Below are 24,520 nucleotides of genomic sequence, written 5' to 3'. Positions count from 1 at the left end.
GCTGTCCAAGTATTGGCAAGACCATCCTTGTTTGAGTTTTGTAGGGTGAGAAAGTGAAAAACACTGAGCTGCAGAATGAAAACATGCTTGAAGGAATCAAAAATGGTGGACTGTAGATTCAAACCTTTTAAAACCCTGACACCCAATGGAAGGGCACTAAATCCATCACCTAGAAAGAAGTAAATTTAGTGGACTTAGTGCCAGACGTTTCTCCAAGTCTTTCCATATATTCAGAAGTGAATGAAATCAGTAGAACTGAAGTGGCACCATTTCCAATGCTGACTCATTGCTTGTAATGCCCTTGATAGTTTGTCATTTCAGGCTATGTCCTCAGACCTGGGAGTGAAATTGTTCTAGGAAATGGCAAGTCACTGGATCAGACCCTTGAGACAAAATGAATATTCAGTATGATGGTACTATACATGCAGATGAATGGAATATAGGTGGATTAAGAAAGTCTGAAAATGTTTTATCAACTTGAAGGCATTCACATTCTTTTTACAAGTGCTGTTCTAATGAGGCAGAGAAGCTGATAAATACTGATGCTGAGTAACTGAACTGAGTTGATAGTACCTCCAACTGAAACTGACTGATTGCAGATTGGATGACATCATTCTTAGCAATGCTTATCTGCCTTGGGGGACTAATGAATGCAGTTTGATAACAGAAGATGTTCATGCAGTGTTTCTGGGAAAATAGATCAACAACTTTGATTTAGCTGATGGCCTTATGTACTTGATGCTACAGTCTGACTGTACTCTCCACAAGTATGGCAAATTATTCATGCTAGATTTCATTGTAGATAAGTACACCTTCTTCCAGCAAGAAAGAAGGGAAACATCTGCACAGGTATTTACATAAGGAACGTGCAGTAAGCGTGAATTGCAGCACAGGTAGATCTCTCTATCTCAAAGGTGTGTTGGTTGAGTTAAGGAGACCACGAGTGATTTAGAAGCGGGCTTGCTGCTGTGGTCAGACCTGCTGTTGGAGAGTGGTGCTTAACGTTTCATTGCCTTCTCTCAGTCTTGACTGAAAAATGCAGTAGGGAGCCCTGGGATGGAGGTGAGGTTTTGTGCTCTGGTGCAATCTGTTCACACAAATAACCAGTCGTAAACCACAGTCGATTTAAGATCTGGTTCATCTTCTCTGCCTGAAGTCTAAACAGGAATTGTTTCTGTATATGTTAAATTATACTTGCAAGTGCTTCAGTCCTACGTGCGTTAACATAAGCAATGGATTCAATAATTCTAACATAGAAATGAATGATGTTGCAGCTGGCATGTAACAACATAGGTTTGCTTTGCAATTACATTTATGTGCAGGGTAGCTGCAGTGTGTCCTGAGAAAGATCCACATTTACAGAAGCTTACACTGGAGGAGTTTGCAAGAGTAGTGATAGTAAACAGTAATAGAAGTCTGTCATAGCCATGGAGTGTGCGTACTTGATGCTTTTAGATTTTTATATTGTTTTCTTGTTAGTGTTCAGAGAACTGCTTTGACTTGGAAGCCAAGTTTCACTGTATGAGAGCAGACAGCTTTCAGGAGCTTTCAGGAAGTTGAAATAGATTTTGGAGCAAAATCTGGTACCCTTAATGAGCAGTTCAGCTGCCTAGTGGGAAGTGAGCCATGTGACAATCCGCAGATAATTTTAAATTAACTTTCTGAGCCTATTTTCAACATGACCTTACCATATCCCACTTCCTTGCCCAACAACCTAAATAAACTAGGAGCATAATTCAGTCAGCAAATAATGGCAGTTGGTTTTAATATTGCATGGATTTTTTTTTTTGTTGCTTAAAAGAGCACACAGGTAGTGTTCGTGGAGTCTAATCTTCCCTGGATCATTTGAAACTGTGTAATTGTAAGAGATTAGTTTCCATTCTGTCCACAACCGTATCCTTTGCAGCAGAACTTGGTGGGTAGAGGGTTGATTATTCATGGTTAACTTATTTGAGATTTATTTATTTATGAAACAGCATGCCTTATGAAAGATTTCAGTAAGGCACCTTGCTTACATGCTGTTTCACGGAAATCACTCCTCCACTGAAAGTGGATCTGGACTGTAACATCGACCTGTGCTATGTTGCTCCTGTGCTACCACTTGGTCTGCATTACCAAGGCACCAAACCTAAGCTAAGGCAACTGCTGAGTGGTAGAGGTTACCAGTGTGAGCTTATTGCCACGACAGTGTGTTTCTTGGTGTTTGGTCAGAGAAATACACCTGGAAGAAGCATGAAGGAAAGTTAGCCAAGACAAACTTGGGTAAACACACCATTTGGGAAGCTTAATTCCTAGGCTGATTTAACATACACACTTTACAGAACTGCAGAGGAAAGAAATAGTAGATGTATCATGTATGCATACTATCTGTGCCAAGCAGACAGGGTAGAAGATAAGCTAGGAAGAGCAGAACTGTTTATTTCAGGAATACTGATCTGTTGGATAAGTTTAATGGCAGAAAAGTGTAACAACCAGGTGTTGAGAAGAATCCAATCACAGTACTGATTTACTACAAATCTTGAGTCATGCTAGTGATTAAAACTCCTAAATTACCTATGTGGAAAAGAGAAAGAAAGAATGGGATGTGCAGTGTAGAGGAACCTAAAACCAGCTGTGTTAGCCAGTGAAAATGCTTGAGAGAGATGCATCTGAAATGGTTAATCTAATAAAGCAGCAGGAAATTGTCTATGGATCTGGTCAGAGTTGTTTCTCTGCTCTCTTGAAAAGTGAAAAAAAACCAGTAGCACTCCCATCTCTCAGACTAGTTATTCTTCTGCCAAATGTATTGCCTGACCAGCATTGGCATACATAAAGAAAAATCATCAGGTTCTTCTTTTGAAGCAGTTTATGCTTTGCACATCTTGAGACAAAATCTTTTTTTTTTTTTTTTTTAAGACAGTACTTTTTACATGTTCAGCCATTTTACCTGTTCTATAAAATGTTTGGTTGTATTAACTTGATACCTTACGTAATTTGCTAAATGTTTCCAAGTATTAATAAATCTGTGTTAAAAAATGATTTTAACTACCTTAAGCAATGAGCTTTGATATTTCTGAAGGTGAATTTAACAGTTATTTTGTGAATTTCATTTTCATCGCCAGCACCTGGCCTCACTGGAGTTATTGGAGGGCGCCCTAGAATGTAAGTTAATTTTTAAAATAAAATCTTGCTTTATTAGTAATTAAATTTAAGTAATTTCTGCATTCCTTGAGCTTTCTGAAATTGTTCAGAAAACTGTTGCTAATTATGGGTAAAAAGCTTTCAATTTTCCAAGTGATTGTGAAGTATGTGAATAATCTGAAGATTTTCATTAATTTGTATTTAAATACATTTGTGATTGCTTTGTGTGCCTAGATCTCCAGTTTTGAAGCCATTTTTCTTCCATTATCCAAAGAGCAATGTCCAGGTAAGACTTAACACTTAAAGCCTGCTCTGTTTCTTTTGGAGTCCCAGAAGAGAAGAACTATATATCCCAGGGGACTTTGTGTTTACAGGGGGGATAAAACTCCTGGCAAGTCACAGACTGTCTCTCTTTTCTCTTCTGCTCTGCCTGGCTAGATTCTCAGCTCAGCACTAGAGTAAGGTTTTCGCTCTTTCTCATTTTATTTGATTTATTGTCTTCTATTCCAATTATATTGTAATCCTAATAATGGTATGAGAGCTTCCTCTCTCATTCAGCAGCTGAGGAAGCAATCAAAGGCCAGAATGTCGTTCTGTGTTGGCCCACAGCACTAAGTGGGGGAAACTGGCTGCCCATGGGCTGGACAGGTATACTGTTCTCTTGGAAAAGAGCTGGATTAAGGGCCGTGCCCAGTTGGTAACAGTTAATAAATAGTTAATGGCTTAAGTCCAGCTGGCAACCTGTTACAAGTGGTGTCCCCCGGAGGTCAGTGCTGGGCCCATCTTGTTTAATATCTTTATCAATGACCTAGATGAGGGCATTCAGTGGGAGGTGGTGTGGATCTGCCTGAGGGCAGGGAGGCCCTGCAGAGGGATCTTGATAAGCTGGATCACTGTGCTGAGGTGAATGGGATGAGGTTCAACAAGGCCAAATGCCGGGTGCTGCACAGCAGCCCCATGCAGCATTATAGGCTTGGGGATGAGTGGCTGGATGACGGTGAAGAGGAAAGGGACCTGGGAGTGTTGGTTGGTGCTCGGCTGAACAGGAGCCGACAGTATGTCCAGGTGGCCAAGAGGGCCAGCGGCATCCTGGCCTGCATTAGGAATGGTGTGGCCAGCAGGAGCAGGGAGGTGAGCATCCCCTGTACTCAGCACTGGTGAGGCTGCACCTGCAGTGCTGTGTTCAGTTTTGGGCCCCTCACTACAAGAAAGACATTGAGACCCTGGAGCGTGTGCAGAGAAGGGCAACGAAACTGGTGAGGGGTTTGGAGCACAAGTCTTATGAGGAATGTTCAGTGTGGAGGAGAGGAGGCTCAGAGGAGACCTCACTGCACTCTACAGCTTCCTGAAGGGAGGCTGTGCTGAGGAGGGGTTTGGCCTCTTCTCCAAGGCAACAAACAGGACCCGAGGAAACGGCCGCAAGTTGTACCTGAGGAGGTTTGGGTTGGACCTGAGGAAGAACTTTTTCTCTCACAGAGTGGTCAGGCATGGAATGGCTGCACAGGGAGGTGGTGGAGTTGCTGTCTCTGGCAGTGATCAAGAGGCGCCTGGATGTGGAGCTGTGAGATACGGCTTAGTGCTTGTGGTAGCAATGGTGACGAGAAAACAGTTGGACTGGATGATCTTATACGTCGTTTCCAACCTTGTGATTCTATGATTCTAAGTACAGTGACAAGCTTCTGTTTCAAGTGAAGAGGGGAAGCATTAAGAGCACAGGCAGCAAGAGAGAAGAAACCCCAAAAACAGTTAACTTAAAGAAACCAGCAGAACTAACAAACAAACTTTGTAAATAAATTACAGTAATCAATTTAGGGATTCAGAAGATTTCCTGAAAGGACTGTTCTGTTTCATTTTTAGACACGTGTTTAGTGCTCAGCACAAATAAGTGTTACGTTTTTCTCAACATCAGTGGAAAAGAATTTAACATTAAATTCTAAGAGGAGATACCACGCAGTTATTGAAACCACACTGACAAACTTTGGATAGTGGAAAAGTATTGCAAAGCCACTTTTTGCTTTGGAAGAAGTTAGAATAGAAACATTCAGTTGGAAGACACCTGCAAAGATCACGTCCATCTGCCTGATCACTTCAGGGATGAAGAGGAGTTAGGGCATATTATTAAGGGCATTAACCAAATGCCTCTTAAACTGATGGTGTGGAATGAACCACCTCTCTAGGAAGCCCATTCCAGTGTTTGATCACCCTCACAGTAAATGAGTTTTTCCTGCTATCTGGTCTGAACCTTCCCTGGTGCAGCTTTGTGATGTTGAAGTACTTACCATTCTTATTGCCACTGACATTTTGCTGTCAGTGGCTGATGGATGGCTTGTCTTTTTTAATATTAAAGTATTGTCTTTATGGAAGTTCAGGCTGCTGCTTTATCAAATCACATGTAAAATTACTAATGAGCACTGTGTTCCAAATGTGGTCAAATACCTGCTAAGATTAAATAGTAATTTCATTTAGCAAGGGAAGACAGCATTGTCTCTTAACAGTACAGAAAATCAAAATGCTTGCTCTGAGGAACTGATCTGGTGAGCAGGCTATTGTAATAATTATTGTAAAGCTCGTAATGATATTCTTTGTCACTGTTGAAATGCAACAAAGGTTATATAAAAGCATGGTCTAAGTGATTCGGTCCCTGTGCCAAAGTTTTAGCCATGTATTAAGAAAGATCTCGATAGAGATTGCAGAGTAAATAAGGTATGAATTCACTTCTTTTCTAGATTGGAATTTCATTTACAAAGAGTCCAGTTGCCATAGAGATAAACCTAGAATTTGATCTAAACCCAAAAATACTACATAAGGAGATTTTCAGATACATTAACATTGCCACAGTGGGTTCTTTTGTTTTGTGTTTGATAACACTTTTCTGGATTTCAGGTTTCAATACCTCATTGGTTATGTGTTGTTTTCAGTGCTCTTACGCAACTGTCCTAATTTTACCATAGGTCACGAGTGGTTTTACAGTGCAAAACTGAGTTATTTTCCACGTATGCTTTTTCATGTTTAACGGGTAACCCAAAACTTGTGCTTGGAGAAAGAATCCTAGCAAGCGTTCTGAAAACAAGAATAATTTTCTCTTTTTTTTTTTTGGTCTTCTCTTTAAATAACCACTGGAGGCCTTTGTTGCCATTTGCTGTTTTCTAAGAAAAATCTTAAGCAGTTGAGAAAAATGATCAAAAAGATTTTATTTAAAATGTTGGAGATGAATATTTAATTAGAAAAAGATATTCACAAGTTGTGCTGGATTTCTTGGCCTAATTTGACAGTTTGGGAATTGTTTTTTTTTCCAGATCAACTTATTTCTAAATGGTCAGTATGTTGAGACATTTGAGGAGGATCTCACGTTTACATCAGATGAGGCTGTTTCCTTTGATCCACCCAAGATTAATGCTGAATTGAAAGGTACGATCATCCTCTACTTGCAGTGTATCATTTCCCATCTTTGTCCAAGAAAATCACGTGCTAAATTTTGTCTAAGAAATTGGTCTTACCTCCTTACACCATGCATTATGAATTCCTTTGCAAAACTCTTAAGCCACTTTTCTTAGGAAGGATGGCGATTAGCATCGGACAGTATTGCATTGCAGTCTAAAACAAGGCTATATCAAATTGCTTTAAAAAAAAACACCATAGCCTTAGGCACACTTGAACTCTGACATGATATTGAAACATGGTTTGAAAGTATATTTCAAGATTATTGTATTAATCCTGGTACAAGTTGGTTTTAATTAAATCAAAGTACTTGCATTCAGAACGGAAGGCAGAAGTACAGAATCCTTAATAATTTGGATAAACAAATTCAGCCGTATTACATTGGGCTTCATGAAATGAATAAGAATGGGACTGACCTGGAGCTAGTAAGTTTTGAAGAAAGGATATTAGAATAATGCTTCTTTATGATCATTTCTATTCCACTTTTCTAATCCGTATGTCTGAAGAAGGAAAGGAAGATACCTGGGTGAACCAGTGAGCTAAGATGAGCAGGTCTGAATGTCCACAGTGAAGTGTTCAGTCTGAGTTGTTCATGGATGCTAGGTATTAGATTAAGGATTATAGAACCTTTTAGGTATTTACAGTTTTTCTTATCCCTTCTAATGACAGAACTGCATGCTGCATTTTGTAACATACAGCCTTCTTCATAGTTTCCTTTCAATCCAGACAGAATCTTCATTGTTATATTTCTGCTCACTAGAGAGATGTGATAATTAATTTAAAGCTGTGGATAGAGCCTTTCAAATCTAAATCAAGTAACTTCAAGTAAAGATTATTTGTTCAAATTATTTCTAAATGTAATACTAGTCCTGAAAGAAAAATTTAGATCTTTGAGTGTGTGTATATACAAAAAAAACTGCATCTTAACATTTTGTACCTTCATATCATCTGAATCTGGATCCAAAATCAGTGAGTGGAATTTCTCAAAACTACTAGTAGAATCTGTAATTGTAAATTATGGAAGATATTCTATACAATGTGGAGAAATTTTCAAATAGATGCGTGGCTATGTGTTTACGTGTTGGAAGTCACTGATACTGAACATCCATCTGCCATGTGTGAATTTGTTTTCTCTGTCCTTTCAGACATCCCTTCAAGGAAATCTTCTTGCATCAAACAGAAATAAATTTTAGTTTTCAGTGTGTTCAGCTCTTGATTATGTCTGTTGCTAATCAAAGCTCATAGCAGAATCTCTTTGATATATGGGAGTTCCAGGGAGGGCAGTGGGGGATTATCATAATCACACTCAGTGAGTTAAGGAATAGAAAATCGTGGTTTCTCTAATAAAGAGGCTAGCAGAGTTACTGATTTATTCATTTATTTACTTTTTAATTTCAACATAACTGCAACAATAAATATTGGAGAAAAAAAAAAAAAAGCAGTTAGGCTTCCTGTTGCTTTCAAATGCCTTCTTGTCATTTGAGAAGACTTTCTGAGGTGCCTGAGATCAGCTTTAAGTACTGAATTCTTCAGGCTTTATTCAGGCAGGACTCTACTTTTGAGGGTCAGCAGATCTCCTCTGTTTTTTTTCCCTGAGAAGGACCTCTAAACTTTTGCCCTTAGTTGTAAATAGAAATGTTTTCTCTATGTGACTAAATGCTTACCTACTTCTGTGACTTAACATATGGACAACATAGATGAGAAATAGATGGATTAGACTGTAAAAGCAGTAAACTCTGCTAAAGCATTTTGTCAGCATTTAGTAAGGAAAGAAGTATTTTTTTCTTGGTTTCATGGTTATCTCAAGTGTGAGGGACTGCTGGTTGTCTTTGAACAGATAAGAGAAATATGCAAAAGTGGATTTCAAAAATTCTGCTAGATGTGGTTCTGGAAGGGTGGAATTTGAATTTACTGTTTGCCCTAGTTTCGAAGAGGATTCTTCCGTAGATTTAAGATGTTTGTTAAATGAAAACAACTTCCTGATAAACAGATCATGAAGGATAAATCAATAAATCAATAGATGAGAACAGCAGAGTGCTGTCTCGAAATGGTTTTGTTTAAATGAAGACTGTCAGAGACTGTCTGAAACGTTGTTGATGAATTCTACATCGTCTATAATTTGAATACTGCCACATTTCAACCTTTGAAAAATATTTTTTCTTTTGGAATTGCAGATCGAATAAAAATTTAAAAAAAGAAAAGAAAAAAAAAAAAAAAGAAAAAAGAAAAGCAGTTTCTGTGCTGTACAAAGTATGGCAGATCTGGCCGAAGTGAGGAATGAACTTTACCTGGGCTCTTTCTGCATCAGAAGAGGATCTCACTTGCTTAATCACAAAAAATATTCCCCAGCTATATAAATATACCCTTTAATATTTTCTGGCAAGTTTTATGACACTGTTTTTCATGGAAGTGAACATAGAAAAGACTGAGCATCAAGCTCAAAACACATCTGCTATGTTAACTCTTCTGTCATGTATTTTCCACACTTCAAGTTCTGTTTATTACCAGTGAAGTATTATTATACTAGACTAACCCATAACTAATTTCTAGATTTTCCTTTAGGATGTGAGTAATGTCCTCTTTTGGTGCAGCTAGATCAGAAAATGTTTGCTGTGGTCAGCCCCAGATTGTTCCCTGCTAATGGTTTCCTCCATTGAAGATTATGTGACATTTGATTTACAAGACCTTCTCTTCAATACAAGTTTGAGTTTTAAACACGTTAGACTGACAATGTGCTCTAGGCTGAATTATTTTTCTAAAAGAAAGGGGAAAAAAAAACAAACCTTTTTTTTTTTTTGTCAATTTTTTTGTCAGTTGTTTGTCAATTGTTTCCTGTGGCTGATGCCACCTGGTGTCACACCAGAAAGCAGGAAAAATGTCACTTCTGTGCCATGAATGTTCCTTTTATTGGGTTCAAGGAGCAGAGAGAGGATATAACCTGCCCACTCATGTGCAGGAAGACAGAAAATCACAGGAAGGGGTTATAGGAAAGGATGAAGGATGGGAATTCTAAATGCAAGGCAGATAGGTGGATAAGTTTGAGATGCTGGCACTGAAGCCAGGGATGCTAGGAGAGCTGATATGTCCGGAGGGAAGTTGGGTTAGAAGCACAATAGGCTGGAAATCACTGGATTCTCTCTGCCTAAAAAAAAATGGATATAAATTGTACTTCAAGTTTAAGTGTTAGGCTTCTGTCACTGGATAACTGAGATGTGGTGGCAAGGTGAGCACTTCATCTCTCCTTCAGAAGAGCAGCTAGCTGGTGGCTGCCTGCTGCTTACTACTGAAGAATTGCAAGAGGTCTGTGATGTATGTCCAAACAATCCAACCTTGTTTATAAACTCCGTGGCTTCAACAGGATTGGACTTCTGGATTTGGGAAGGAGTGGGGCTGCTTTTTTTACTTTTTTTTAATTTATAAGTAGATAAAAATAATATTTATTGTTCTATGGAGTGTAATAGTATTAATGTTCATGAAGACTTGAAAATCCAGTATTCCAGACAAGTTAAAAAACTGACTAGCTTCTGATAGCAAATGCAATTATGACCATGAAATGCCTTTTCCAGATGACACTAAAATATTTGCAAAAAATAACCCTTATAGCAGCATGTAGGAAAGCAAGAGAGATGCAGAGTCTTCAAACAGAGTTTTAAATCTGCTTTCTACGGACAACAAATTATCAGTAAATAAATGTATTTTCTACCCACACTGGAAGCAGAGAAATCTATATGTTAACTGGAAAACAGCTGGTCAAGAAATACCACGTCTGCTAAGCCTCCTTCAGAGGTACTGCACTGCTATGATGAAGATGAATTTTCATATGCAGAGGTGGCAGAACAGGGGACGTGTGGCACAGCATTCAGCTATGTAAAAGTAAAGCTGATTTGCCTTTATAAATACACATCAGGACAGAAACAGTCAATTTTGTGGTTTTGCCCCCACCCTCACAACTTCTTCCCTGGTATCTGTGGTAAGAAAATGTTGACGTTGTTTGTGAGAGTACTACAGACAAACAGGAAGACTGTAAAGACAGTTACTTCTTCAAAATGTACCATTGTGTGTAGCTGTCATTACAGTGCATTCATTTTTACCTTGCACAGATCTGCCAAGTGGCCACCATACCTACCGCCTAGAGGATCTTGCCTATACTAGAAGTGGAGACAAAGGCAACTCTGCAAACATAGGTATTTATCTTTCTTCTCAAGGTGGTTTAAGTCTCTCAGCTAAGAGGCACCAAGTGCTCTCCTTAATTTTTGGGAAATCTCTTAACATAACTTGATCATTTCTTTTATTATTTCTCAAATGAAACAATCCATATGAAACAGTATTTAACTAATGCAGTGTCTGTACGTCAATGTTCAGCAGCTGTTTGAAATCTGAGGTATTAAGAAAAACACTTGAATGTCTTTTAATATAAAGCTTTGTTTACGGTTGCAAAGAGTAAGCACCCCAAAATTAAGAAACATATTTTTAGGGTTTCTTCTGCACATCTGTTATTACTTCTTCGTGTCTGTCTATCATATAATATTATTTAATATTATATATTATATAATATAATTTCTTGGTTGTCTGAAGGTGTGTACTATTTCTGTATGTTAATTTTGTGTCATGTAGATGGCTAAAATATTGTTAGGAAATACCAAAGTTGTTCTTGAAAGTAAGAGAATGTTTTTAATTATATTGTAAATCCAAGTGGTATGTTTCAGTGTGCAGGCTTTACATTGATTATGCTGCTTCTTGTATTGATTAATAATTCCCTCTGTTCCTTACTTCTGCATGCAACAATTGGCTCTCTAACTTGTTCGAAGATGAGAGCGTGTGGTGTTCAAAGCTCAGTATGAATTAAAGGTGCGTTTGGGATTTGATTTGCTAATAGCTGTCGTGCTAAGACTGATGGATTTTGTTTATATTTAAGGAAAAGGTTTTCTTGTCCTTCTTTGTGAAGCTTTTCTTTGTGTTGAAGAGTGAAGAGGTGTTGATTTTTTTTTTTTAATTATTATTATTTTTTTTATTATTATTTTATTTGTTCCATCTGTGGTTGACTATTAATACAATATAGCATTGTCAGGTCATGAATTGTGTGTGCACTGCCAGTGGGCTTCCTCAGATCTAAAGAAACTATTGCTTTGTTAAATGAACAACAAACTACTTATGAGGTGAAATTAATTTTAAGTCCCTACATAAACAGATCTGTGACATGAACCTGCTTTCCTGATCCTGCTGTGGAACATTGGCTTCAGCATAAAGTTACCTGGAGTTTATCAATGCATACTTACAGCAATAAAAAACTGTCATTTCTTGCAGTTAGTGGGCGTTAGAACCAAAAACAAACCCACTACTGATCTGATTATGCTTTGTTAATGGTCAGCTACAATTACTTTTCTAAGTCCTGCACACCCTTTAGGGGAAGATAACTTCATGTATTGTTTCTTTTGCTGTTTTTTTTTGTTTGTTTGTTTGTTTTTGGGGGGGAGGTTGGTATTTTGTTTTTCTTTAGGTGTTTTCCAGTGGCAGGGTCCACTTGCAGCTAGAAGAATGAAATTGTTAATATCATGTACTTCGGTAGCCTTCTTCCATGTCATGCACCACACTGCCTCTCTACTGACAGAGGAAAGGCTGTCCTGCTCCTTTATTCAGGTGTTCATTAAAGAGTATCCATACGTACATTTTCAGTTGAGAGGATGACCTCAAATCAGTTTTGAAAGGATAATTACAAATAGGTTTCAATAGCTCATATTTCAACTATCACTAATTTTACCTAACAGGTGTCATAGCACGGCATCCTTTGTATTATCCATATCTAAAGAAAACTTTAACTGCTCAAGCCTTGGAGAACTACTTTGAACACCTTTTAGAGCGAGAAAAACCTGAAGAAGAGCTGGTATCAAGGTGAGTAGTAAGGAACTTGTGCAGGACAGTTGTATGACAGATTTGTGATGGTGTCAGAAGGTATTTTAAACTAAATTGAGTATTGCAGACCTATCTGTATTCAACTTTTTTTTTCTTTAATGTATCTTTCTTTGCATTTTTAAGTAAAAACTTGTTGCACTGCATTTTTTGTTTTGTTCTAATGAAGAATGTCTACAAAACAGTAATAACTTGTAGTCTGATTTTGAGAAACATATTCCTAGTCTTGAAACTGCAGGAGCTTTAGTAACTGAAGCTTCCCAAGCATCCAAGTCACTACATGACGAGGAATTGGAAATCCCTGGCAAATGAGACATCCTGTTCTTGCAGAGTGAGGAAGTAGTGCTCATTCTCCTGAGTGTGCCCAGTAAAGCAGATAAGAGGTTTTAAGCCTGCTGTGTCTCACTAAAAACAAGTGCTTTGATACTGCAACAAACTCTTTACCCTTCTAGAACCTGTTTTGATATAACATTATTTGTTCTACCACAATGGACATTTTGCCAAAATCTTTACATCTTTTTGTGGCTGCCAAGAAATAAGTGTCTTTTTGCTTGGTCAAAGAGCATGAGTCAGAAAGGTGCAGCTCAAAGCCCAGAGAACTTGGAGCTATTTTAACTCCTGGTCTTTGAGTATCATGATGAACTGATCTACGCAGTACCCACCGTTTCCTAAGTGTTAGCAAATCTACAGATCTAAGAAATTCTAATATCTAGAAAGTAAATACATTTCCTCTCAAACAGACCAGAGAAAGGGGGGAAAAAATATAAAATGTCAGGCCTTCTAATGATACCTATAGAAATGGATTCATTGTGGTTCCTTAACGGTGTTTATGTTCATACATAAAAGTTCCAATTTGCTGTGTCTGGGTAAAGCCAATTAAATTTGATTAATTAGATTATCTGTTCCTGGGTTTGGTTTCTTTTAATGATGTGATAGTGGAGCTATTTGAGACAACTGAAAAAACTCTGTGGGAAAAAGAATAGATCCATATGTGGAACTCTTTAGGATTATTATTATGCTTGTGTGCTTCAGATTGCTGTTGAATTACTCATTTATTTTTAGATTTTACTGTCATAAGAAAGGCTGTCTTATTTTCCTTCATTTTAAATGTGAGTTGTTAAGCAATAGACATTATTTTTGCTATTAAAAACATACCAACTGTGGTTCTGCTTCAATACGGAACAGAGATTGTCAGCTGGTTGCTTTTAATTCTTTCTCCTTAAGGCTAATGAAATAAACAAAAAATGATGGGATTATTCTCAATAGAGAGCGTTGTAAACTCATAAGCTTGCAGAATGTAGGCAACACAGCAGCAAAAGATTCCTTAGATGAGAGCTGGGATTGTACTGCATTGCGTTGCATTGTGTGCCCCCCAGCTCCCCTGGGTTGGCCCTGCCTCCCCACCAGGTGCTCAACCACTGGTTCAAAAAGTGACTTAGCATTTCTGCTGCAACATCTTTCAGTATTATTTCTGCAGTTACCTATTTCTATAACAGAGAATTGCATTTCTATTAGAACTGTATCCATGAGGGCATTTTTTTTAAGGATTTCTTGCTGTGAAGAACTGAGGAACAAAACACTGAATTTTTGGCAGATAGCAAAACTTTTAAATTGCTTTTGCATATACATTTATTATGGGGAAAAAAACAGACTCATGTACCTCTCTACAATGTGTTTTATTGCAGACATCTCTTTTAGCAGCTGCTTTCCCTTGACAGGAAGAATGCTGTCTTTTCCTTGATACCAACGCGATAAACAAATTTTATAACGTTATTATTTCCATACGTTTCTAACAGGAAATTTACAGGGAAACCTGGCTTCTTTGAACAGGTATGGACAGCACTTTAAGGAAGTAGTTAAGGAGGCACCCCATTGTGCATAAGCATAGGAGTTGAGCTACAGCAGTGAATTTTCCTTCTTTCATTGGTTTCCATCACAGCCTTAATATTCTTTGAAGAGTCTATTTGTTTTCTGCACTTTTAAAAGCAGCTCTTAAGCATGACCTAGTGCAGTTCAATCAAAAGTCATTCTTACTTTAGATCTCAGTTTAACATAAATTGTTTAATTGTGCTGGTCAAATGCATGACAACATGTAATTCATATATTGTTGCAGCTTAAGACTGCTATGATGGTTCTGCTAAAGTGTTTTATTTTTGTGTAGGAGTGTATTTTTTGTGCAGAAAGATTTAGGATGTTCAGATGCTTTGGATAGGTCTGAACGTATTGAAAATGCTGCCTCTGAATATTGCTTCTGTAAATCTAGTTCTAGCTAGAACATCTTACTCTAAATAGTTATTGAAGATGTGTGAAGCTAACGTGCTTCTCTTTGATGTTCTAAATTAAGATCCACAGCTCACATTGCGTGCTTCCAGAATTGTTGAGGAGGGTGAAATTTAAAGTGTTCCACTCCTCGTTTGCTTGTTGCTGTCCAGGTTCTCTCCTGATTATTTGAATGGCTGATTTTCGTGAAGCTTCTTTGAGGAGCTAAGGTCTTAGCTTCTAAACACGTGTTCCATTATTCTGATTCTGATGCAGAGATCTACCAGTGGTGAAATTGTTTCTTACCTGGAAGTTTTGGGAGATTTCATTTAGGGTAAAGCTTGCAGTGTGGCGTATTGATGGACATGGTATGTGGTCACTTGGAATTTGCAGAGTTTGCAAAATAAAAAATTGGAAATGTGGTGAGGTTCTCTAATCCTTGCTGATTACATTATTAGTCAGTTACATAGATGACATTTCTTAAATTACTTTATTCTACTCATTCCTGTCGAATGCTGAATAGTATCAACAGCAGCCCTCATTTTTACAATGCTGAAAGGGACTGGAGAAGATAAACCTCAACCACAGAAGAGTACTGCAAGAAATTCCAGCTTTTTTAGAGAACAGATTTGAAGAATTTGTTGCAAACAGATGAAGATCAGATAAATGACTAAAGAGAAACAGGCAATGCTGGAGGAAATGTGATTTAAACTGTAGCAGTGAAACATCTGGAGACACAGCAAGAGCTGAATAAGGTCTTTTTCAGTTATTCCTTGTGTCTTGCTGATGTTGTGATGAAATTCTTTCCTAAAAGGGAAGGAAAAAAAAAAAAAAAAGGAAAGCCATCAAGTCCTTAGATAAAGGAAGCAATGGAGGAAAACAAAAAACCAAGGAGCACTGGAAGAGCACACAGAAGGAGACAAAGCACTGGAAAACTATGGAATGGCAAATGGAAATATGCTATAGACCTATTTATGGAATTTGAAATAGCTTTGCTAGGAAATCATGAAGCCATTTGCCAGACTTCCAGAAAAGTTTCCAAATTGGAAATGCAGCAGCCAAAAGCAAGGGTGAAAAAAAGCATACAGTGGCAGTGGAACAGGAATATGGGTCTGTCATACTAAAATAAAATTGTTTTATCTTAACGAAGCACGTGGCTCCAGTGAAGTGTTGAAATGTAGCTTTACTTGTAATTTATTAAAAATTCTCCATAGTTGCAAGAGTTTGAGCTAGTGAGTCATGGTTATTTCTCAGTAATAGTGAGCATGACTTCCAAATCAGCTGGCAGACAGTGTCAGCAAAAGTGAGTTCTGGGGATTATGTGATTATTTTTTTCAGTATCAGAACTAGGAAATATTAAAAATACTTCCCTCTGTCTGTTGTGTTTTCTTAAATCACACTGGATTTGAAATAAATGCCTATAGAGCTTTCTAAATGGCTGGAGTGATGGAAATGAGAAAAGTGGCTTATTAGCAATTTATGAATTTTGACATTGAATAGGAGGAGAATTATACTTTATGATCCTCCTTTAGAACTATTAAGGGCTGACAAGTGGGTGAAGGGTGAGAAATAAGAAAGTAGGAAAGGTTAACCTTCAGTTTAACTCCTAGGCTTGATTGACCAGTAGAGGTTGCTGTCAGAAGCACGTTGATTTCTGCACAGTCTTTTGCTTCTGTTCTGTAAATGACAAAAATGAGTTTTTGTCCAAAATCTCTGGTGGAGAGGTGTAACAACAAGAATGTGTATTTTATCTTACAGATATGAATTGCCAGGAATCCATGCATTAAATTTTGTTTTGAGGAATTCCCTTGGTGGTGGTGGTGTAGCATCCCTAAGGAGTGACCCACAGGCATGTATTGATTTAATGCATTTATCTTTTGTAACTGAATATTCCACTGTTTTCCCAGTAATTTGTTGTTAGCTGTGGGACTGTTCACAGAGTAGGATGATGCTAGGTATGAATTGGGTAGCAGAGCTGAACTCAAGTTTATTTTATCAGTAGGTAACAAATACAACAAACTACTCAATCTGTTTAGGAGTAAATGTTTTTTCATCCTTGACTACATTAATTCACAAGTGAGGCAATTAAATGAAAGAGAGCAATATTAATTATGGAAAAGTACAATTCGAGTAAACCTATGATCCAGATCTTGATTGAAAACTCACCTGAAATCTCTAAGGATATATAGTGATACACATTAAACATACTGACCGTGCTCAATTTTTACACTGACAATAAAACTTATACTGATTAAAGATATATATATATATCCATATTATACAGTTTTAATTTACAAAGACTGTATATTTAGATAGTAAGTGGTTGTTGTTTTTTTTTCCTTACAGGGCAAAGCACTTGGGCAGATGCTGCTGGATTTCCAGATTAAAAATGTTCCTGATTTAAAATCATTGATAGAGTAACAGGTGCTTGATACATACGTTTTTGTAACACTTTTGAGTAATATAAAAATGTCATAAGGAAGAAGTTTTTGAGTCACAGAATCACAGAATGGATGGGGTTGGAAGGGACCCCAAGGATCATGAATCTCCACCCCCCCCTGCCACATGCAGGGCCACCAACCTTCACATTTATTGCCAGCCCAGGCTGCCTAAGGCCCCATCCAACCTGGCCTTGAACACCTCCAGGGATGGACAGGGCATCCACAGCCTCTCTGGGCAGCTGTTCCAGCACCTCACCACTCTCTCTGTAAAGAAGTTCCCCCTGACATCCAACCTCAATCTTCCCTCCCTCTTAAAACCATTTCCCCTTGTCCTGCTGTTATGTAACCTTTCCAAGAGTCAGACTTAAAAGTCACCGCAGAAAATCAGCGACAGTTCTCTCTCAGAGGCTTTGCTATATGGTACAAATTAATAACTGCTTTGAGTCATGCCAGACTTACAGCTCCGTCTGTGACTAATAACATTTGATGGAGAATTAATTTATTTCCTGTAAAATAGAATTAAACAAATTGCAACGTAACATTTAATTATGAGACAAGATACAGTCTTTGTTCCAAGATGAAAATTACCTCCTGTTCCATTCATCTCTTTTCCTTCTCTAAATCTTTATTTGAAAATTAAATAGACCAGTATAGTTGAGCTCCTGTCAGCAGTCTTTGTCCTGTGTGTAGAGTGAAGCTAGACAACCTGCTGTGCATCACCATGAAGTTAGCACTGCCTGGCACTGGAGAACAGCTTTCCCTAATGGGCCGTGAAGAAGTTTAGTAATTGTTACTACTGTGTAGCAACCAGTAGTAAATGCAGCCCTTTGGTGGTGATCCATCAACTTTCCAGCTCTTTGTCCAATTAATGACAGATTTATCTATTACTTCCAGCATCTTTCTAATGAATGGCTTAGGTTGGAAGGGACCTTGAAGATCCTCGAGCTCCAGCCTCCCTGCCAAGTCCATCTATCAGTTGAAAAGGACTAACCAATGAAGTGCTCTCTTGTCTCTGTCCCGACTCCAGTTATCCCCTCTGCATTTCCCTTTCCCCATCCACCCTTTTCCCCTGCTGCAATATATTACTAGTCTATCCAAATTAGGGTACTGAGAACTTTTTCACTTGATTAAGCGGAGGCCCCCAAGATCTGTGTCAGTTCCTGTGGCACTGTCAGGATAGAAATTCTGGCCCAAAAATTAGCTCTGTTTCTTCTGCAGAAGCCATGCAAATATTACTGTGCACATTCCAACATTTCAGAAATGAATCTTCCCTTTTATTTTGGGAAGACTGTACTAATAGTATAAGAAAAATGATGAAAATAAGTATTTGATGAACTTCACTGAACTGCTTTCCTAAATCTCACACTGTGCTACCATTATTACTAATTTCCTAGCCCCCTTGCTTGCTAATGAGGATTATACAACAAATTGTTCCCCCCTTTTCTGTGGCTTTAACTTGAAGTTATAAGCAAGAGCTTTATCCATCTCAACACATTAGCCAGCTGTAGATGCTACCTGTGTAACACAGTTCATGGAAGGTGTTCTGAGAAATGGATCATTACTTCATTGCAGAAGAGCGTGCAACTTCATATGTTTCTGCTGATTTTCATGTTTACATTCATTGCTCATTTAGAAAACTGTTGTTAATAATCTGGAAGCCTTTTACCCCAGCAAAATACACAAACGTATTGAGAGGAAATAAAAAATAAAAAGCTGATAGACCTCAGTAGCAAACCTGCGGAGATGAGAAAGGCAATGGTGAATATGTGCAGTTTATTCAGTGTGCTGCTTAAGTGACTGTAAATGTGTACGCAGCTATTTTGGAATTAAAGTATACATTTCTAAGTATAAATTTGTTGGAGTCATTTTAAGTTGCTGCTGCTTCTGGAAAACTGCGATACTTATTTCAGAGGTTCTTAAAACTCTTTGCTTTGGGTTGTTTCACTTACCTGCGGTTTCATGCTTTGTCTTGTTGGTTCCCCTCTTCCATCAGAGTTTGTCTTCTCTGTGCTTTGCCTTTGTTTGATACAAAAATGGAACGAGCAAATCACAGAATGACAAAACGATGCACTTCTGTGGAGTTTGGCACTTGGAGCTCTCCAGAGGAGGCTGTAATTTGCTTAAAAGAACTCTTCAAAGGGACTGGATATGGGAGTACAAAGGGGTTATTTTGTACCTCTGGAATTACCTCGTTTGGATGCATCCCTCACAAATGCATTTTCTGTGCGTTATGTCTCAGTGTAAAGCACATGGCATTGCCCATCGGGTGCTTTCCTTGCAGAAGATACTCTCAGAAATCTCTGTCCAAAGATTTTATCCTCCTTAACGTGTTCTGAATTCATGAACTTGTTTTTGTTCCAGCAATCACAGCTGACCTGAAAGCTTGTTAAAGCTGCATTTGGTTTTTAATCTGTGAGCGTGTGTGCCGTTAGCATTGGCTTAACTTCAGTTACCAAATACATTCTGCAAAGCAGGGCTGTTCCTTATGTAGGCAAGAACTTGCACTTCCAACTGCCTTTCTTTCCTGCCCCTTCCCGTATGTTAGCTGTGAGGGCAGGATGGGAACAGCACTGACTCAAACCCTAAAAGTAAGGACCCATCTAACGTGCTGGGTTTTCAGTGTAATGGAAGCTGGCTGACACCTCTTACCTGGGAATTTTTTGTGCTGTGGCTCATCTGCAATACAAAACAGAGGCTGCATTCTTTCACCTCCTTCAGCTTTATTACTGCATCTCTTGTAGCTCTCAAAAGCAGATCATGGGGTCTGCCATGAAATAATTATGCCGTAGCAGGTAACAATCCAAACAAGTACTTCATTTGCTGCATCATATTTAATATTTCAAAGTGATCTTGCCAGCTTTGGGGCAATTTAATCTATTAAAGTTCTAAAAGTTATTACATGAAAGTAATCCAGGAAGATGGGAAATAAGTTATTGGAGGCTTAATTTGAGGCACAAAGTAAGCCTTCATTTTAGCCATCTCTGACGAAAAGATTTTCGTTCTTTCTTTTCCCATTTGAGCAGAGGGAAAAATAATTACATACCAAAATTTTGTTTTGCACGGTGGCAGTTTGAAAAAGATGGCCGACTGTATTGATGGCCTGCAGATTTGCCGTTCCAAATTCTGAAGAGTTGATTTCAGAGATGAGTGTGGTGTTGTACTGAGTGTTTTGCTCACAGCAGTTTCAAGGTATTATTATCAGGGCGGTTTTCACTTGCTGCCACCACGTATGTGAGTTGTGTGTGGATTGAAGCCGTTCCACACATCTGCCATCTGTGCGATGCCTTCTGTGCTTGTTCCTTTGGGGCTTCAGACTCTGAAATTGAGTGGTTTCAGGGGGAGGGAGAGACGAAGCTTGTTAGTGCTTTGGTATGAGGGGATGAGGAAGTGACCGCTGCATAATGGCACACCTGTCACCTTAATTCCTTTGAAACCCTTCCCTGTAGCAAGGCTTTGAGTCTCTTGATGATTCTTCTTCAGTTTCATCCTGACTTGAAATGGGGATTTGGGGGATTAAAGCTCGTGGATATTAAGAAGGCAGACAAAGGATGTCTCCAAGTAAAAGATCTAGTTAGGAAATGTCTGTTTCTGCCAGGGAGTTCAGCTGAATTTCCTCTCTCTTGTGCTGGGTGGGAGAGAGATCTGAACTGTAGCTCTGAAGCTACTGTAGCTCTTCCTTCAACAGAGATCATGCAGGCACTCCTTTGGCCGTTCTGGGAGGAGGGAGCCTTGAGACAGTGGGGCTGGATGGAGGGAGCCTCAAGGTGGAACATTTATGCTTTCAGGAGGGACAGATGAATGATTCTGTGCCAGGACTTAAAGTGGAGTTTCTGAAAACCTGTGGCTGTGTCACAGTGCTGCGTGCCTGGACCAGCCCCTATGGCCATCACCAAGTGGCTGAGGCTCTTTATCGTGATATTAGTGTTTTTAACCTGGGCCCTTTCTCCAGTCCCTTAAAAATGTGCCAGTTAAGAGGGCATAAAGCGCCTTGCCCATGTTTTCATTTACTAATAGGCATGAGCAAAAGCATCAACCCTTCTGGGTGTATTGAAACATCTGGATTTGAAAGATTTGAAAGAATTATGTGACTGGTGGCTAATCCACTGGTTCACACCAGCACCATGAGCTGCATCTACAAGGTATTTCCTCCTTTGTAACTGACCGGAGAGAGCTAAGCCTTTGTTGCGTAAAAGTTTGGCTGAAACTCTTCAAAGAAAATCCCAAATGCCTGATCGCGTTGGCAAGCAGTGCTGGAGCTCTGGTCTGTGCTCGGAGGCTGAAGGAGGATCCTGTGGTTGTCTCTGCAAGTTGTCTCTGCAAGTGGACCCATGACAAACATGGGTCCCTCAGGAAGCTCTCTGCTGACGGCAGCTCTCATAACGTGTTGGCGTCACCGAGGAGTGGTGGAAAAACTGCTTTGTGTCAGCGATAAGCCTGATAGTTCTTGTATGCAGGAACCTCCCTGGAACAGTTCTTGTATGCGGGAACCTCCCTTGAACCTTGGCTCAGCACGTGTCATGGTAGGCCTTGCCCTTCGGACCACAGCTGTTCGGCAGTGGAAAGCATAGGGAGCTCTTTCCTTTCTCCTGGAGCAACCAAAGGAGTCCCACAGCTTGAGGGTCTTCGGGGCTTCCTGCGCACGGTCTGCAGGCTCTCGGGTTGAAAGTAATTTTATAGGAGAAATAATTTGCTGTTTCACATCTGTTTGCCTGTGGCGAGGTGCCAAAGGGTTACGCAGCTGCCCTTGTACTTGGCTGTGTGGCAACCACCACCGTGCACACAACCTGCAGGAAGAGCCACTGGGAAGGTAATGACTTCAGACAGAACCCGGCGTTGAGGGCAGACGTTCCAACGACCTGCCTCCTATTCCCCATCGCCTCGCGTGCACAGAGGCGAAAGCGACCGCACAAAGGCGGCGGGCAGGGAGCTGCTGCTCGACATGTGCCAGGTGCCACGAATGCCGGCCCCATCCATCATCCCGCAGCCCCGGGGACGGGAAGCGGCTCGGCCACCGAACCCTTAGACGGGTCGGCTTTGTCGGCCGCTCTTTCATAGGCTTCGTTGCCGCGATTTATCTATTTACATAATGGATTAGCACGAAGCAAAACGCACGGCGACGCCCCTTCTCCTCTTCCCGTTCTTTCCGAGCCGGATCGTGACGGGAACTCGCTCCTCCGTGCCGGTCCCGTCTCGGACAGAGCCCGGCGGGCGGCATTCCCCGCCGGAGCGGGGCGGGCGCTCCCCGCACGCAGCCGGGGGCCGTCCCGCGTGCCCGCCCCGCCCCGGCCGGCCGCCTAGAAAAGCGGGGCCGTTTGGCGGCGCCCCGCTTTCCTCCCGTCCTCGGCCCGGCCGGCCATGAAGAACGCGGTGCCGCAGGCGGCCTCGCTGCTGCTGGAGAAGCTGCTGCTCCTCGTCCACGTCCGGGCGCTGCCGGCGGGAGCGGAGGGCGGGGAGCCGCCGCCGGCCGCCTCCGGCTACTACGACACGAGCTGCTTCAGGCGGGGCGACCTGCTGGAGGTGCCGCGCACCCTCTTCGTCCACTTCGGCATCTACCTGGGCGAGAACCGCGTCGCCCACCTGATGCCCGACATCCTGCCCGCCTTCACCGACGACCGCCGGCAGATCCAGCGCGTGGTGACCAACAAGCGGCTCATCCTGGGCGTCATCACCAAGACGGCCAGCATCCGCGTGGACACGGTGGAGGACTTCGCGTACGGCGGCAGCATCCTGGTCAACCACATGGACCGGCTGTTCAAGGACCAGGTGCTGGGCAGCGAGGAGGCCGCCCGCCGTGCGGAGAAGCTGGTGGGTGCCACGGCCTACAGCCTGCTCTGGAACAACTGCGAGCACTTCGTCACCTACTGCCGCTACGGAGCTGCGGTCAGCTTCCAGACCGACAAGGTACGGCCCCCGGGGAGGGGCGGCAGGGCGTCCCCGGAGGGAGTCCCCGGCTCCCGAAGGCAGAAGCGCCGCGGAGAGCTGGCGGGCCGCGGCCGGGCTGCCCCACGTTGCTCCGGCGCCGGGCTGCGGGACAGGAGGCTGGCTGGGAGCTCAGCTCCCACTCGCTGCGTTAGCCAAAGCTCCCGCGGTGACGGAGCGGCAGGCTGCGTTCTCTCAGGCAGCGCGTGAGCGCTGTGGCACCGGCAGCCCGTCCGTACCGGAGAAAGCAGCGATCCCAGCTGTCATCTCGACACTTTCCTCCTTAACCCTGACGTTTTTCCTTTGTTTTCCTTTTTTTCTTTCCTTGCAGTTCTGTGAGACTGTCAAGATGATAATTCGTGACCAGAGGAGCGTTCTTGCTTCGGTGCTCGTGGGTTTAGCGTCCATCATCTGCCTGGGTCTGGCACCCTCCACCGCCCTCCCCACGATCTTCATTACCTTCGTTCTGTGGATGGCTGGCTAACAGCCCGCCTGCGGCTGTTTGTATATAGGATGTACACTACTGTATTTATGAGGGCACAAATTACTTGCTGGCGTTGTGTAAAGTTACTTAAGCTTGTGTGCTGCTTTTAAATGCGACTCTGTCTAGAACACAGTGCACAAGGTATAGCTTACTATGTAAGCTGAGTGATAGATTTCCTGAAAATCTCAATACTTTCTCACACACCTTTAAAGTAATGAAAAAGTAGGGGTGCGATGCAGTTCTGCTGCGTGCCTTTAGCTTCAAGTGATTCTGCTCGTGCCCTTCATGTTCTTTTATCTCCTAGCTGTGTGCCTGGGTGCTACAGCTATTAATAAAAGTAGATGATGGAGTACCACACAGCGATGGGCATTCAGAATTACTTACCTCTTACTTTGGTAGATCTTGTTAATGTTCAGGAGTTACTGGCTCCGTTCCTGACATGTCCTTTTGTGAAGATGCAGTTAGGTAAGCTGACTATTTTTGATAGCCAAGAAAAAGAAAAGGTGGGGGGACAAGGGCCTTGCCTGGGTGCAGTGCTGCCGTAGCACATCTGTCCACATTGGCATTGAGTTCCCTCCTGGGAAATGGTCACAGGTCTCTCATTTGTATCAATTGCATAAACAGCAAAAAAATGCATAATTAGCAATTTTCTCATTGGGTTGGTGGTTCAGAAAGCCTGTGATTCGTCAGCATGTTCCTTGCTGCTGGTAGTGGAGGGCATGGCTAATGAAAGTGGCTGCAGAGAGCTTCTAGGCAGTACAGGAGGCAAACAGTTTGCTTTCTGAAAGCTTGTGACATGCAGATGCTGTGGGTTTCTAGTCTTGCAGGGCACATGGCATGGAGGGGGAGGAAAATGAATGCACATTTATTTAGTTCTTTCTTTCCCACAGTAATTAGAGCTACGTGGGTGCTGTAAAGTATCAGGGCTCATTGGTGTGGTTCCTGTAGCCTC

The 24,520-nt window shown here is 41.1% G+C and overlaps 2 protein-coding genes across 5 annotated transcripts in view; both read left to right on the top strand.

Annotated features, from left to right (window-relative positions):
- Window positions 1-19,017, top strand: part of LOC128084368 (uncharacterized) — a 47,700-nt gene extending 28,683 nt beyond the window's left edge. For 2 of the 4 annotated variants that reach the window (XM_052690359.1, XM_052690358.1), the window contains exons 14-20: window positions 3,102-3,141; window positions 3,355-3,406; window positions 6,417-6,528; window positions 10,659-10,742; window positions 12,324-12,447; window positions 16,483-16,573; window positions 17,071-19,017. In XM_052690359.1, coding sequence (XP_052546319.1) covers window positions 3,102-3,141; window positions 3,355-3,406; window positions 6,417-6,528; window positions 10,659-10,742; window positions 12,324-12,447; window positions 16,483-16,573; window positions 17,071-17,145 — 578 coding nt within the window. In that variant the 3' untranslated portion in view covers window positions 17,146-19,017. Of the gene's footprint in view, window positions 1-3,101; window positions 3,142-3,354; window positions 3,407-6,416; window positions 6,529-10,658; window positions 10,743-11,366; window positions 11,407-12,323; window positions 12,448-15,247; window positions 15,566-16,482; window positions 16,574-17,070 lie in introns of those variants that run through there. The other 2 variants (XM_052690360.1, XM_052690361.1) reach the window with 2 other exon arrangements.
- A 3,468-nt stretch (window positions 19,018-22,485) lies between these two features.
- On the top strand, window positions 22,486-23,925 carry LRAT (lecithin retinol acyltransferase). Its single transcript, XM_052690411.1, has 2 exons — window positions 22,486-23,066; window positions 23,416-23,925. Exons 1-2 carry the CDS (start codon window positions 22,521-22,523, stop codon window positions 23,566-23,568), a joined length of 699 nt encoding a protein of 232 aa, XP_052546371.1. The 5' UTR covers window positions 22,486-22,520; the 3' UTR covers window positions 23,569-23,925.
- The last annotated feature ends 595 nt before the right edge of the window (window positions 23,926-24,520 follow it).

The sequence above is a fragment of the Tympanuchus pallidicinctus genome, unplaced genomic scaffold (assembly GCF_026119805.1).
Source record: "Tympanuchus pallidicinctus isolate F22 unplaced genomic scaffold, pur_lepc_1.0 scaffold26, whole genome shotgun sequence".
NCBI lineage: Eukaryota > Metazoa > Chordata > Aves > Galliformes > Phasianidae > Tympanuchus > Tympanuchus pallidicinctus.
The sequence above is the reverse complement of the archived record's forward strand: the minus strand, read 5'-3'. Positions and strand labels throughout refer to the sequence as shown.